Below are 15,950 nucleotides of genomic sequence, written 5' to 3'. Positions count from 1 at the left end.
GTTGAGTGATATCAATATTGCTCCATTGAGCACATTAGCAAGACAATACTGAATTATGCATAAGCACTCGTACAGCATACATATGTTAAAATCTGTTTCTTAAAACTGAGCTTTGCAACAAACTCATCATTGCTGCAAAAGTTTTGCTTGAAGAGCTGCAAACTTTTGGTAAACATTTGCACCAAATCACAAGCTTGTTTGCATGTGAAAATAATGAGTGGGATATATGTGGTAAGTTTGCTGCAAGTTTGTCAAAACTTCCGATTTTTTGTAAGGGACTGCACGCCTGTGTGATCATGTAGACTAAGCTCCAGGTAACACTTAACGATGCCATAGACCAGAGACAGTAAGAAGGTGTTTAGCAGCCGGTATGAAGTTTTCATGAAAATTCATACTGGAGTTGTGCAGCATATTTCATTGAAGTTATTTCAGGATGAACAGAAATTTCTCAGACTGAAATATTCGGTTTTTGATCAATAGTTTGTTGCTGGTCTTTTCAGCAGTGAGAAGCAGGATACAAATTATATTATACTGGTTTCATTGGATTTAATTGATTTTTATTGCGCACTTCATAATGCACTACACATTCTCAATAGGAGATGGTCAGGACTGCAGTCAGGCCAATCTAGCACCAGCACTCTCTTCTTATTCGGCCAGTATGTGGTTTGAAGTTGTCCTGCTGAAAATTCTGGGACATCCCTGGAAAAGACTGTGCTGGATGGCTGTATATGCTGCTCCAAAATTTTTGACATATCTGTCAGCATTAATGGTGCCCTCACAGATGTGCAAGTTACCCATCCCATGGGCAATGACATACCCATGGCACATACAGACACTGGCTTTTGGACCCGACGCTGATAACAGCATGGATGGTCCTTTTCCTCTTTGGCCCGGAGAACACGACGGCTGTGTTTTTTAAAAACTATTTGAAATGTGGACTCATCAGACCAAAAAACACGGTTCCACTGTTCTACTTTCCATCTAAGATGAGACCGAGCCCAGAGAAGTCGGCCGCACTTCTGGACAGTGTTGATGTAGGGCTTCTGCTTTGCATAGTAAAGTTTTAACTTGCATCTGTAGATGCAGTGGCAAATGGTGTTGACTAACAAAGGTTTACTAAAGTAATCCCAAGCCCATGTTCAGGATATCCATTACAGATGAGTGTTGTTTTTTAATACAGTGACATCTGAGGGATCAGAGATCACGCACATTCAGACGTGGTTTTCGTCTTGTCCTTTACGTACCGATATTTGACCAGATTCCTTGAATCTTTTAACTATATTGTGCTCTGTACAGGGTGAATTGCCAAAATACTTCCAATTTGTCTTTGGGGAGCATTGTTCTTAAAGTGCTGGATTATTTGCTGAAGCATCAGTTTGCAAATTGGCAAGTATCGAATGATCCTTGCTCTTGAATGACTAGGCTGTTTTGGAGGCTCCTTATATACTGTCATGATTGCCTCACCTCTTTAACATCTCCTGTTTCACGTTGTCTTGTTATTTTAACTCGTCAAATTGTTATTATTCTTAAACTGCCCCTGTCCCAACTTTTTTGGTGCGTGTTTATGGAGTTTCCTTTGTGTCTTTATTATTCAATCAAACATACTGTGTTTGAGAGTAAAATTAATTATTTTGTAATTAAAAAAAATAAAAGAGTGCAAAAAAGTCTTCTAAATGCTCAAAAATAAAGAAGTTGATAACAAAATTATTTGCAGTGCGTGTAATCTTTTGAAAACTTTTTTTTTTTTTTGTGCACTTCAAAAACTTTTCATCACAAACCCACACATTTTGCTCTCTTTTCTGCTGTCTTTTTTGCGGCTGTAAATATTTTGGTTGCGAGTTGAAAAGTTTTGCTTGCGAGTTGAAAAGTTTTGCTTGCGAGTTGAAAAGTTTTGCTTGCGCGTAAAGCTGTACCTCAGTGGGCGGTCTCTAACAACCAGATGAAAGGCCTTTTTCTATTGGTCACCCTCGATTGAAGTGACCGGTTGGCCACGCCCATTACAGTTTGCCGCCGCTGCTGCTGCCATCATCGTCGCACTGCGGTCAAGCCAGCCGTGGTTTGAAAATACATGGTCAAGCCAGCACAGTATGGGACGTCCCCCACAAGAACTGACCATTATTTTTTTCTACTTATTAGAAATGAGGTATTAATGGGCCTCTGAAGTCAAATAATGTGACATTTCTCCAAAATGCTACAGTAAACTGGTTTGATATGAGGTGAGTATACTGTATGGTATGGGACGTCCCCTACAAGAACTGACCATTAGTTTTTTCTACTTATTAGAAATTTGGCCTTTAGAAATAGATAGATAGATAGATAGATAGAAATAAAGAAAAAAGATAGATAGATAGATAGATAGATAGATAGATAGATAGATAGACTGAAATTACCGTATTCATAGTAATAGGCGCACACACTTCTTTTTTTGGCGGCTGGATTGACCGTGTATTTTCAAACCACGGCTGGCTTGACCGTGTATTTTCAAACCACGGCTGGCTTGACCGCAGTGCGACGATGATGGCAGCAGCAGCAGCGGCGGGAAACTGTAATGGGCGTGGCCAACCGGTCACTTCAATCGAGGGTGACCAATAGAAAAAGGCCTTTCATCTGGTTGTTAGAGACCGCCCACTGAGGTACAGCTTTACGCGCAAGCAAAACTTTTCAACTCGCAAGCAAAACTTTTCAACTCGCAAGCAAAATATTTACAGCGGCAAAAAAGACAGCAGAAAAGAGAGCAAAATGTGTGGGTTTGTGATGAAAAGTTTTTGAAGTGCACAAAAAAAAATAAAGTTTTCAAAAGATTACACGCACTGCAAATAATTTTGTTATCAACTTCTTTATTTTTGAGCATTTAGAAGACTTTTTTGCACTCTTTTATTTTTTTTTAATTACAAAATAATACATTTTACTCTCAAACAAAGTATGTTTGATTGAATAATAAAGACACAAAGGAAACTCCATACGTGTTGCAATAATCTGATTTGAAATTACTGTACATAAAAAACAATGAAATTCACAAGTGTAGTCACAAAAACATCATATGTATAGTTGTTGTGCTTTCAATATAGCAAAGGGTGAATATCATTTACAAATCACTACTTTTTCAGAATTGGTGTTGTAGAATTAGAATAGTCTATAGTTTATAGCGTGTCCAGAATTTTCAGTTTCAACCAATAATTTTGGCTCCTATCCTGCTTGGTATTGGGGAGTAAAAGTCTAAATATTTATCTTATCTGAACATTGCAGGTCTGAATTCTGTTCTCCGGCTCTTAAGAACTCATTAGGGAGCATTCATGGAGTTCTGCTTGATTGAGCAAATACAAAGGATACAAAGAAGGACAGAAAAGGACAGAGTGAGATAAAGGGGGGCTGGAGAACATGTTTGAATGAATGTTAATAATAAGAAGGTACAGTAGATGAGAGACTGAGAAACAGAGCAAGGGTCAGTGAAAGAGAAAAGCAAGACAGAGGTTAACAGAAGAGGGTCAAATCCCTCCAGCTCTCCAGATGCCCGCTGTTGCGGCTTTAATAATGTATTTTATCAGAATTAAACAGACATAAAGGATTAAGATCCACACACAAACTGCACAAACACATTATTAGCAATATTCTCAATTCTAGTACAATTATCTCATTAACTGTGAAGTGTAATTATTAGTTATGATATATATATATATATATATATATATATATATATATATATATATATATATATATATATATATATATATATATATATATATATTATTTTTTGATTCCTAAAATAAAGTGTTACCATTTTTTGAATTATGTGTTGAAAGCTACCATTTTTCTTCAGAAGACTTGGAATATATTGTTGGATGGACTAGAGGTAGACCGATATATCGGTTTTACCGATTAATCAATTCAATAGTTCCTTTTTGGAACTATCGGTTTTCAGCAAAAATCTTTTTTGCCTTTGTGTTATGCTGTTCTATAGGAATGCTAGTTGGCTCCTCCCTAGATTCATATTCTGTTAACATCTATTTATCAATCCTAATAATTTCATTTGTTAATTTTGGGAGAGATTTTATGAACAAGCTATATGCAATTTGCTATAACTGCATGTTGAATAAAATAAATCGTACCAGCTTAACATGGTAAAGCTAGTTCTTTTAAAGTGGCAGTTGGTCCATGGGGGGGCTCCAACAGCCTTAAGCAGATTGACCAACCAGGTCCACCAGCTGGCAGACCAGCTGATCAGCCATCTAGACCAGCACAGACCACTTAAAAAACAATTAAAAACCATCAGAATGTGTTTTTAGCTTGATTTTCCAGCAGGAGCTAGAAATGGGTATTTTGGTTACTGGCACTGCCAAGAAACATTAATTTTAGAAGACAATGGAAAATAATTTACAGGAATCCAAATATAAAATAGAAGCATTCAAGAACAATAATCAAATCCTGGCAAAGGCTGTGGTTTGCACTGTGAACTATTTGATTATTGAGGAGTGTGTGTGTGTGTGTGTGTGTGTGTGTGTGTGTGTGTGTGTGTGTGTGTGTGTGTGTGTGTGTGTGTGTGTGTGTGTGTGTGTGTATTTATCACTTTGTGGGGACCAAATGGCCCCATAAGGATAGTAAAACCCGAAATTTTTGACCTTGTGGGGACATTTTGTCGGTCCCCATGAGGAAAACAGCTTATAAATGATACTAAATTATGTTTTTTGAAAATGTAAAAATGCAGAAAGTTTTCTGTGAGGGTTAGGTTTAGGGGTAGGGTTAGGTTTAGGGGATAGAATATAAAGTTTGTACAGTATAAAAACCATTATGTCTATGGAAAGTCCCCATAAAACATGGAAACACTACGTGTATGTGTGTGTGCGTGCGTGCGCGCGTGTGCGTGCGCCTGCATGTATGCTGTATGTGGTGGAGCGGTAGTGTAGCGGTTAGCGTGCTGCGCTACGAACCTGGTGACCCGAGTTTGATTCCTGCTCATGGCCAACACCAGTGACGATTATCTGAACCGGTCCCGGGACTCCCCTAGGTCGACTCAGCCTAAAATGAGTACCTGGTGCAGTGTGTAAAACATTGCCACTGGGGAGACAAAGGCGGTTGGGTGTGGTGCTGGCCACTCACCCCCTTGTGTACCGTTCCGGCCTTCATAGGTGCTCGCTAACTTTGTCTTTGTTATCTTTGTGCATGCTGTATCGGTTTACTTATTTGGATAATGACTGACAGACTTCAAATGTGTAAAAAAAAAAGAGAAAGAAAAAGAATGTGTTCACATATAGGTTGAATTTGTTCACTTAGGAATTTGGTTTCTTGTTGAAAAGAAAGGTTGTTGCATACTTGCGGGATACTTTATGCGATTTGTTTAGCTTGCGCTTAATACTTTATTTGATGCAACTACCAAAAATGAAAACTTTTGACACAAAATTGGATTTAAAATACAAAATATCTGTATTAAACTGTATTAAAACTTAACTGGATGACACTCCCTGAATTAAACAAGCAAAGTATGCTTGATCTCACATGACTAACTGTTTGAAATGTTTTTCTATGCATAATGCAAACGGCTTCACCTACTACTTAAAAAAATTGTATGAAGTATACAGTATCTACTGCGTAGTATGCAGTAAGAAGTTCACTAGTTTCATTCCGAACAGAGTGCACTCTCATACTTGTGCAGTTTCATCCCTACCTGTTTGCCGTCCAGCGTGTAGATCCTCTTCACCGCTCCGCTCTCTAGTTTGATGGCCTCTGTTATGTCAGTGAGCACTTGCTCGAAGGAGTGCGCCGTCTTCTTGTTGAGCAGCACACGGACGGCCTTCCGCGGCTTCACCCCGCTCCTCATCACTGTCACCAGCTTGGGTCGCACAAAGTCCTTGTCCTCCCTCGCCTCACTGGCGGCGCGGTTGGCCAGCATGTTCTTCTGGCTGGCTGATGCTTTCACGTTGACTGACCAGTTAGGGTTCACATTTTTGGTGTAGTCGACTTTTTTGTAGTTGTTCTCAGAGGCACACACGTAGCTCTCGCCTGGCGAGGTGGAAAAGACCAAGAAGAGAGAGAAAGGTTGAGTTTCGATGACTATTATTGCTTTTCATTGTATCCCTGGACCTGGTTTTGACATGGTAGACCAACTTGGTCAAGCTGTTTAGAGCTGGTGGGCCACCTTAGACCAGCTATTATGACTCTAAATACATGGATAAAAGCTCAAGTAAACCTCAAAGTCATCTAGGGCCCAGAAACTTGAAGATACAAACAGAATGATCCTCAAGCATAGTGGCAAAACATGTCCCACCAAAAGTGTCTTCCTGCATAGCTCCATAAGTCAGACAGACACAAATTTTAAATGTATATTTCAATACCACATTCAGGGTCATTCAGGCATTCAAAAGAGCTGAAAATAAACTCTACAAAAGCAGAGACAGTAGTTATTCTAGATGTGGTTTAGTCTTTACAGTATATATGGATCAGTAATTGAATCAAATGATTAATTGTAACAGGTTGTGTTATAAATAATTTGTTGCTATACTGCTCCATTTATAAACACTAAACATTACTTGTCACTTACAAGAGCAATTATTAACCATTAATTACTGTCTAACTTCTGATCCTTAAAATAAAGTGTTACTGAATAGTCTTACACTTGAATCCAATTTTCCAACTGGATTTCCTATCATTTTTAAAGCCATTCAAAGTCATACAAAGCTGACAAATTTGCCCCTTTGTTTTAGTGCTACATGAGTTGGTGGTCCTTCGAAGTTGTCTGGAACGCATTAAAGCTTATGCTACAAATGCAGTGTGACACCTCCAAATGTGGTTTGAGTAATCGGATTGCAATGCATCTCCAAGACTCTCCCCATTGTGAGCTGTATTTAGCTTTTGTCCACTTGTCCACCCAAGACAGATGTTAAAATCAGGCATAAATATGGTCAGAGAAGAGTGAAATAAGAACTAGGAGACAAAGTAGAACTCCTCCAGAGCCGCTAGTCCTGATCTAGGCTACTTAACTTACATTATTGATGCAGACAGGCCCATAATCCATTAACCACTGCCAAATCTAGAAATCATTCATATAAAACGAATTCTGGGCCACATAAAATGGTTCGCCATGACTTTGTATAAAGTTTGTATATTTCAATACATGCTTATAGGGTCACTAAGGTAAACCTGATGGCTTCTTGGTCCACTGCACAAGAGCAAAAAAGACGTTTAAGCTAAATAACTTAAATATTAAGTGATTAGCATCACATTACTTAGTTATTGAAGTATGTTATTAATAACTTTGCAAATTAAATTGAGAAAGGCCTACAACTTACAAAAATAATTCTGTGATGGTAAGATGGTAATACCATGTAACTTGGATTTGCATATTATATATTTACATGTTACTTGTCCAAAATATCATGGTATTACCACAGTATAATGTCCAAACAACTAGTAGGTTTTGCCAGTACCGATAACTAAGCTGATGGAAATTATTGATAACCGATTCATCGGCCAATAGTTTTTAAAATCGATTTATTGAATGTTATAAATAAATTCTTAGTCTTTCCTTACTATGACAGACACTGGCATAGAGGCTACAGGTGTCCAAAATGAATCCCAGATGCAGTTTATTTTGCAAACCAAACCCCCAAAATTATATAAAATTAAAAAATAAGATTTGATCACTAACGCAGGAGTTTATTAACTTTAAACAAGCCAGAAACACACCAGGGACTCTTATTATGAAAATGATGTGCACATAGCACACACAAAAAAATAAGGTATCAAATCTTGACTCTTACAATGATCTACAATGTATTACAATTTAAACACTACAAAGAAAACATTGTCATACAGGCTAATAAATAATGAATGAGCAGTAATTGATTAATAATTGATGATTATCCATCATTAGTATATCACCAACGATCCAATATTAAAACCTTTTTCCCTTTTCTTTAGGGACACACTCAGTCAAAATAAGCATGAACATTTAATTTTAACTTATGATTAACATATATCTACTGAACTTAAATATAAAACCTCTTCAGAGCGCTAATAAAAATATAAATATATTTTTAATAAAAAATATAGGCTTTTATTTTTGCAGATAAGCAATATTTCCAAAAAGCAACTATATCCTTGCTGATATATCGGTCGACCTCTACAAACAAATGCAGTATAAAACCATGCTACTTTTTTAGTGATTTTAAGACCACAGTATGATCATTCAGTCATCGCTTCAAACCTTTCATTTAAAATTGAGCCAGTCTGACATTTTTTAACCTAGACTCATAGAATGAACTTTACTATAATTAAAATTTACGTGCCGCATTCTACATTCCGTTGCAGTTTCCTGGTGAAATTAATACTGGAAGCGCTAGAACAACTGTGCGTTTTATTCACAAACGTATATATTATAACAAATCATGACAACAATGGCTGAATATGACTTTATAAACACTAATTTTTGCACTGTTACTCACACACTGACTCTCATCAAAACACTTTTACTCTAATGCATGTATTACAGACTCACCTACATGTGCACACTTATTCCAATGTGATTAGCTTCTGCGGTAGCTCACCTGATAGTAGAGACTTTAAACATGGAAGACAAGCCCCGTTCGAGCCCAACCATGTATGCAAACTGACACATAAGACAAAATTGTCATAGAAGCAACACGATATGATGTGGTTGCTCCGCATTTGCTTTTAGGACACTATTAGTTAGGTTTAGGTTAAAGTTTTAGGTTAGGGAGGTACGCTTTACTAATCTAAATCTAATGAATCTAATTACAAATCTTGTCTGATTACCACACCATTTCACTCGCGTTTGGCACCCCCTGTTGGATATTTCACTGGGAAACTGCAGTAAAACGTGTATTGAAGCCCGTAATTTTGTTTTGCAAAAATGTTACCATGGTCACATAATGTTCATGAGATCAGCCTGCCTTTTTTGCATTTTCCTGGCTGTAGATGACTCCAGAATTCCTAAACCTTCATGAAATGAGTCTGATCATAACACAAAACGAAGCTGAAAAAATACCCATAACTTTTAATTCCTACTCCGCTCAGGTCTGCATGCATGTTACGTGTTGCATGTGTGTGCAGTAGCAAACAGTACAGGTATTTGCATCTTAATAAGGACTGACTGCAAATATGCTAGTGCCAATTACTCTAAAGCTATTAATTATAATATATATATATATATATATATATATCATTTTTACGATTACATTTTTATGCACATTGGGGAAATAATCGTTTTTTTACAGACTTGTTTGTTTATTTGCTCAACCGTATTATTACGGTATTGTCCACTGTATCAATGAAAGTGACAAAAAGGAAAATTGTAATATAATAAAAACTTATGTTGATGTTCTTCTAATTTCTAATCTAATTTTAGATTTCATATCATTCTACACTGCATTCTTGATTGACCACTAATGACCCACCCACATTTCCACTCATTCAATATCTCTCCTTCACTCCTCCTCATCCCTCCATCTCTTCTTCCATCCATCATATGGGGACTCATTCCAGCAGCTTCTCTGGATCCTAAAGCTTCTCTTAAACGCCATCAATCATGTCCAGGCTTTGGGGTTGAATATGAAAGGCAAACTCTTATCTTTTGCTACTGTAGTAGCCGGAAACATACACACACACGTGCACAGAGACATGCACAAACACACAGTCAGGAAGGACATCCATCACTTGAGGGCAGTAGCATCACCGCAATACTTGTACAGAGATAATGAAGTGTGGGATACTATTAATAAAAGAGCTTTGCAGTCAGTTGGGTGCAATTTTCCGTGCACTGTATAAGCACCCATGCAACTGACTAAAAGTAGCGTTGCAACTAACTTAACTACATTTTTCAATAGCGTGAAAGTACATTCCTGAATTTAAGCCTAAGCTGTTATGCTGGTCTTTGCTGGTTTAAACTGGTCTCCCAGCCTTACTTGTTGAAAAGTGCTCAAAACTCAAAAGCCTGACCAGGCTGGGAGACCAAGACCAGCAAACCATCTTAGGATGATTGAAGCTGTTCCACAGTAGCTTTTCCAGTAACTAGCTACTTTTTCCAGAGATAAATGGTCAAATGCTTCTTTGGTCACATTGTATAGCATCCACAGCTCTATAGTTAAGGTCATAACCTTACCTATAGAGGTCATAACTAAACATGCTCTCCTAAAATGTCCACACATATATATATATATATATATATATATATATATATATATATATATATTAGGGTGTAACGGTACATGTATTCGTCCTGAACTGTCACGGTATTAATATCACTGTTTGGTGCATGCAGTCAGACGAAGAATACATCCGAGTCAGTCACAGGCGATCCGCACTCCAGAAAGGGGAGTGTGCAATAATGTAATGTATTTTGCTAACCGCCACATCAGGAAAAAGAGCAGAAGAAGAAGACACCATCTATGCACCAACCCAAAACAAGAATGGCGAGTTCAGATGACACGTAAGAGCTCGAAGATCCGCCTACTTGTTTTAAATCGGTAGTTTCGGGTTCCCAGTGAATTATGGCAGCAGTGGAGAGCGAGTGGTAGATAGGACGTGGACGCTGTGTCGGCGTTGTAAGGCAGCTGTACGGTATGTGAGTGGACATACGTCCAACATGCTAACACATATCAGACGACATCACCTAGATGTGCCAATCACTGGAGCTTGGCAGAAAAAGATGACCGGAGTGCAAAAACGTATCCCTGCAGCTTTTAACCAGCCAATAGATGTGAGAGCAGACAGGGCCAAAGTCATTACCCAGGCAATTGGCATATACACAAACAACATATAGTTTAAGTGGAACAAACTGTAACACTCCCTCTCCTAATGCACAAGTTTTATTTTTCATTATTCTATTTATTTTTTACTTTTATAACAAAAGAGATGCTTTTCAGTTTTGTAGCTGATTGTTACCAAATACCTTTTGTTTTTATCAGCCATGCATAAAATATGACCTATGCAAGAGTGCATTCTGTTTACTGCTTAGTGCTTAATACACTAAAGGAGGCTGCACTGTATCAACTACCACAGGGGGGACTAAATGCCACTAGGTGGAGCAAACTTTAATTTGCACTACTGTCTGTTCAAAATAAATAAAAAGAAACCTAGCATTTAGGATTTGTTGCTTTTTCCTGTTGTACCGAACTCGTATCGTAAAACCTTATAAAACCGTACGTACCGAACCGTGACTTCTGTGTACCGTTACACCCCTAAATATATATATATATATATATATATATATATATATATATTCGGCCCCATTAAATTGCTGCAATGTAGTTAATTTGTATTAGTAGCTTGTAGTGTAGCAAACTACTTTTTCAAAAGAGTAGCTTGACCATCTACCGTATTTTATATTATGAGTAGCTTTTAGCTTGACAAGCTACAGTTTCAAAGTAGCTTCCCCAACACGGATCAGCACCACACCTATGTGCATGTATAAATCCATATAGAATACATATACACACATATAAACTGGTCACCTCTGACCTGTGGAACAGAGAAAGATGGGGATGCAAACAGATGTTTGTGGGAAAGAGAAACAAATAGAGAGATGAAACTAAAGAAAGAAAATCCAAATAGAGGGGAGTGTGAGTGCATTAACATTATTGTGTCTAGAAGAAGACACTTAATTTCAGGTTGCTCCTGCGAGATTGTCTCAGCAATCATAGTACCAGAAATGGCTTTGGGTTATAAATAGTTTTTACAGCTTCTGATTGAACACACACATTTTGCTTGAATTTGAGAGAAGCAGAAGGCAAACGCTATTTATTATTGATACTATGGCGGGGTGACCAAGACACAGGCACAGTGGGTGTGGCGTCAGGCCTCGGATAAGTGTTTATTGGAAATAATAAGAAACATAAAATGTTAAAATAGTGTCAAAAATAATGGGAGATCTGGCACCATCATGTGAATGGGGCTATGTGAAGGCAGGGAGTGAAGTGGGTAAGGTCCAGGTATAATGGGTGGGGTCCATCAACTGCAACGTGCTCCTCTCCTGGATCCGGGTAGGAGGGACGGCGGCTTGCTCTGAGTGGCTCGGCCCATCAGCCGCGACACGTGCTCCAATTCCCTGGCGTCGGATCTAACTCACGCCAGACCCTCCATGTTCCTGGACCTGCGAGGATGCCAGTGTGTGCACAGACGAAATAAAAGCCGGCTTCCAGGTGATGCACGCTCAGCCTTTTAAAGGCAGGGATGATGAGCCTATATTCACATCAGGTGCTCCTCATCATCCGCTGCCCAAACATGGCTTATTAAATCGCACCTCTCCTCTCTCTTGCCCACTCACCTGGCAGAAGGACATCCCTAATAGTTGGGGTGACGATGATGAAAGGGAGGGAGGGTCTTTTTGACTCAATAATTAAAGTTTCGAATTTCAAAAACGAATAAATTTGGTCAACATGGTTTAGCCCAATATTAGCAATTTGGTCTATTTTGATAAATTATTGGAAGCGGATATTATCAGTGCTTATTCATTAATTGAATTATTAATTTGTTCATTTCAAGGTTTCAAGATTTTCAAAAGTATTTTCATGCTGTATAATGTTTTTAGGACTGATTTCACTTAAAGCATGTACGATTCTAGATTGCAGGTTATAGCATGAGCAATAATATGGCAAAACAGCATTGTTTTATAACATTGGCCTAATTTCCACTGGCAAATCATCATTTGAATTGGACAATCCTAAAGGGTCCTACTGTGATTTTTCTTATATAATCTAAAATCTACACACATAATAATAATAATAAATATATCTGCAAGCAGCAAAACTGGGGTCAAGCCAATTATCAGCACCATGAGCAGCAAAAGAAGCTTTGTTTTGACATGTTTTGGTTACAGTCTGATGAACTTTTAAAACATTTAAAAATATGATGAACATTTTAAAAATAATTACAAATAGCAAGTTCTTAAAATTTTTATCCAGTATGTGGCGCTGTTCTGAAACAGCTCAGGTAGTATCTGGGCATGATGGTTATCATACAGGAAAGCGTTCAAGAGTTATAAGCCAAAATAGCAATTTTTCTATCTCCTGACCAGTAGGGGCCAGTGCGCCAAAACGCGGAGATAAAGCCTCAAGTTCAACTTTGCACATTCTTCATCTAATTTGTTGAAGCACCATTTGAAAACAGTATGGTTTATTAAAATTCTGTGAATGGATTTTTTTGGCGTGCCTCTAGATAATGCCAGCCAATTTCCATGCAAATAGGACAAACAGTCTAGGAGGAGTTTGTGTTTGTGTGTGTGTGTGTGTGTGTGTGTGTGTGTGTGTGTGTGTGTGTGTGTGTGTGTGTGTGTGTGTGTGTGTGTGTTTGTGTTTGTGTGTCTGTAAGGAGTATATGCTGTTAAATGAAGAGGAGGTGCAGTTGACATGCAGATGCATACACACAACAGCAGATCAAACTGAATATCTGAGCTACAGACACACACTCTGGCTTTGTGTTTAAGTGAGGTTGTGCTTCAGATTTGGATCATATTCCTGCAGGCTTCCTTCACCTGTCTACTTCCAGCTACATTCATCTCTTCCATTCAGCATTCACTGACAAGGCAGATTTGCCCTGTTATAGATTCTGTCTAATAAGATGAAAACACTTGCTGTATCCAATCGCTAAAATAGTTTGGTTCACTGAAATTCACAGCACTGTAAACATTTCTATGAAGAGAAACAGTATATCCATATGATATAAATTCTATCTTCTGTGTAGTTTACAACCTTTACATTATCTGTTTAAAGGTAGGGATGCTCTGATCTAGAAATATTGACAGATACTAATAGCTGAAAATTATTTATACATGATGATTGATATTATACAGCTATATTATTTAGCATGTTTTAATGCCTACAGTTAAAATTGTGAAAAATAAATAAAATTATCCTCATTTATCAAAAATGATACTTTGCAATAATGATTATTTCCACAAGCATATTAGCTGTACAAAATGTTGTTTTCCCATGTGGACCATCTGTGCAGGAGGAGTACACTAGCATTGACTCCCTATCACTCCATGTACATTAATTCAGCTTAGTGTAGGGATTAAGGTAATCACAGGTTAAAAACACTGTATGACTACTAAACCCTCTGACATTTGGCCTGTGTCTCTGATTAGTTAGCAAGAGTGAAATATCTGTTGAATACTAGAAGAGGTGTGTGAAAACACTGCTGAGGTTTTAGAGTCACAAAAGTTAAATTATTAAAATTGCTACAGGTCTGATCACTTTCCAAACAGCACTGTTCACAACTACTTCACCTTGTGTGCCATCAGTACACATTAGCGCTAAGATATTTCTACACTTGCATACTTTGAGATTCGCTCTAAATAAACATCTGGGTTTGTGCAGACATATGATTACTCTGTGTGATAAAAATTAAGAGTTAGCCATCATAAATATTTCAAATTTAGTATCTGTCCAATCCTGTCTTTAGAGATGTGTTAGACGTGTGTGAGTGTAAATGTACGGGATTAGAAGTTGGTATCACATGTAAATGGACAGATTACAGTTGGCATGGTGACAAGACAGCAAATTTGGCAGCATACTATGTCCAGGCTGACCAATTGGCTCTTAAAGCTTATTGCAAGTGGCCTGTGAGGGTTTTATCAACAACTGGTTCTAACTCTCTCGTCCAGACTTAATCAATAATTCTGTAATTGCAATAATAATATAATTTGCAATAAACTGTATATATATACAGGTGAAACTCGAAAAATTAGAATATCGTGCAAAAGTTCATTAATTTCAACTTAAAAGGTGAAACTAATATATTATATAGACTCATTACAAGCAAAGTAAGATATTTCAAGCCTTTATTTGATATAATTTTGATGATTATGGCTTACAGCTTATGAAAACCCCAAATTCAGAATCTCAGAAAATTAGAATATTACATGAAATCAATAAAAAAAAGGATTTTAAATACAGAAATGTCGGCCCTCTGAAAAGTATAATCATGCATATGTACTCAGTACTTGGTTTGGGTCCCTTTTGCATTAATTACTGCCTCAATGCGGCGTGGCATGGATGCTATCAGCCTGTGGCACTGCTGAGGTGTTATGGAAGACCAAGATGCTTCAATAGCGGCCTTCAGCTCTTCTGCATTGTTTGGTCTCATGTCTCTCATCTTTCTCTTGGCAATGCCCCATAGATTCTCTATGGGGTTCAGGTCAGGCGAGATTGCTGGCCAATCAAGCACAGTAATACCATGGTCATTGAACCAAGTTTTGGTACTTTTGGCAGTGTGGGCAGGTGCCAAGTCCTGCTGGAAAATGAAGTCAGCATCTCCATAAAGCTTGTCTGCTGAAGGAAGCATGAAGTGCTCTAAAATGTCCCGGTAGACGGCTGCGTTGACTCTGGACTTAATAAAGCACAGTGGACCAACACCAGCCGATGACATGGCTCCCCAAACCAACACAGACTGTGGAAACTTCACACTGGACTTCAAGCATCTTGGATTGTGTGCCTCTCCATTCTTCCTCCAGACTCTGGGACCTTGGTTTCCAAATGAGATGCAAAATTTGCTCTCATCAGAAAAGAGGACTTTGGACCACTGAGCAACAGACCAGTTCTTTTTTTCTTTAGCCCAGGTAAGACGTTTGACATTTGAAGCCCATGTCCAGGACCCGTCTGTGTGTGGTGGCTCTTGATCCAGTAACTCCAGCCTCAGTTCACTCCTTGTGAAGCTCCCCCACACATTTGAATGGCCTTTTCCTGACAATCCTCTCCAGGCTACGGTCATCCCTGCTGCTTGTGCACCTTTTTCTTCCACACTTTTCCCTTCCACTTAACTTTCTATTAATGTGCTTTGATACAGCACTTTGAGAACATCCAACTTCTTTTGCAATTACCTTTTGAGGCTTTCCCTCCTTGTGGAGGGTGTCAATGATGGTTTTCTGCACAACTGTCAGGTCAGCAGTCTTCCCCATGATTGTGAATTCAACTGAACCAGACTGAGAGACCATTTAAAGGCTC

General features: G+C 38.2%; 1 protein-coding gene across 1 annotated transcript in view; it reads right to left on the bottom strand.

Annotated features, from left to right (window-relative positions):
• Window positions 1-15,950, bottom strand: part of LOC127638075 (neuronal migration protein doublecortin-like) — a 98,512-nt gene that overhangs the window by 55,268 nt on the left and 27,294 nt on the right. Inside the window, exon 3 of the mRNA XM_052119417.1 lies at window positions 5,660-5,994. Within this exon, the coding sequence (XP_051975377.1) occupies window positions 5,660-5,994 (335 nt within the window). The remainder of the gene's footprint in view (window positions 1-5,659; window positions 5,995-15,950) is intronic.

The sequence above is a fragment of the Xyrauchen texanus genome, chromosome 4 (assembly GCF_025860055.1).
Source record: "Xyrauchen texanus isolate HMW12.3.18 chromosome 4, RBS_HiC_50CHRs, whole genome shotgun sequence".
NCBI classification, from domain to species: domain Eukaryota; kingdom Metazoa; phylum Chordata; class Actinopteri; order Cypriniformes; family Catostomidae; genus Xyrauchen; species Xyrauchen texanus.
This window is presented reverse-complemented; position numbering and strand designations above follow the sequence as displayed.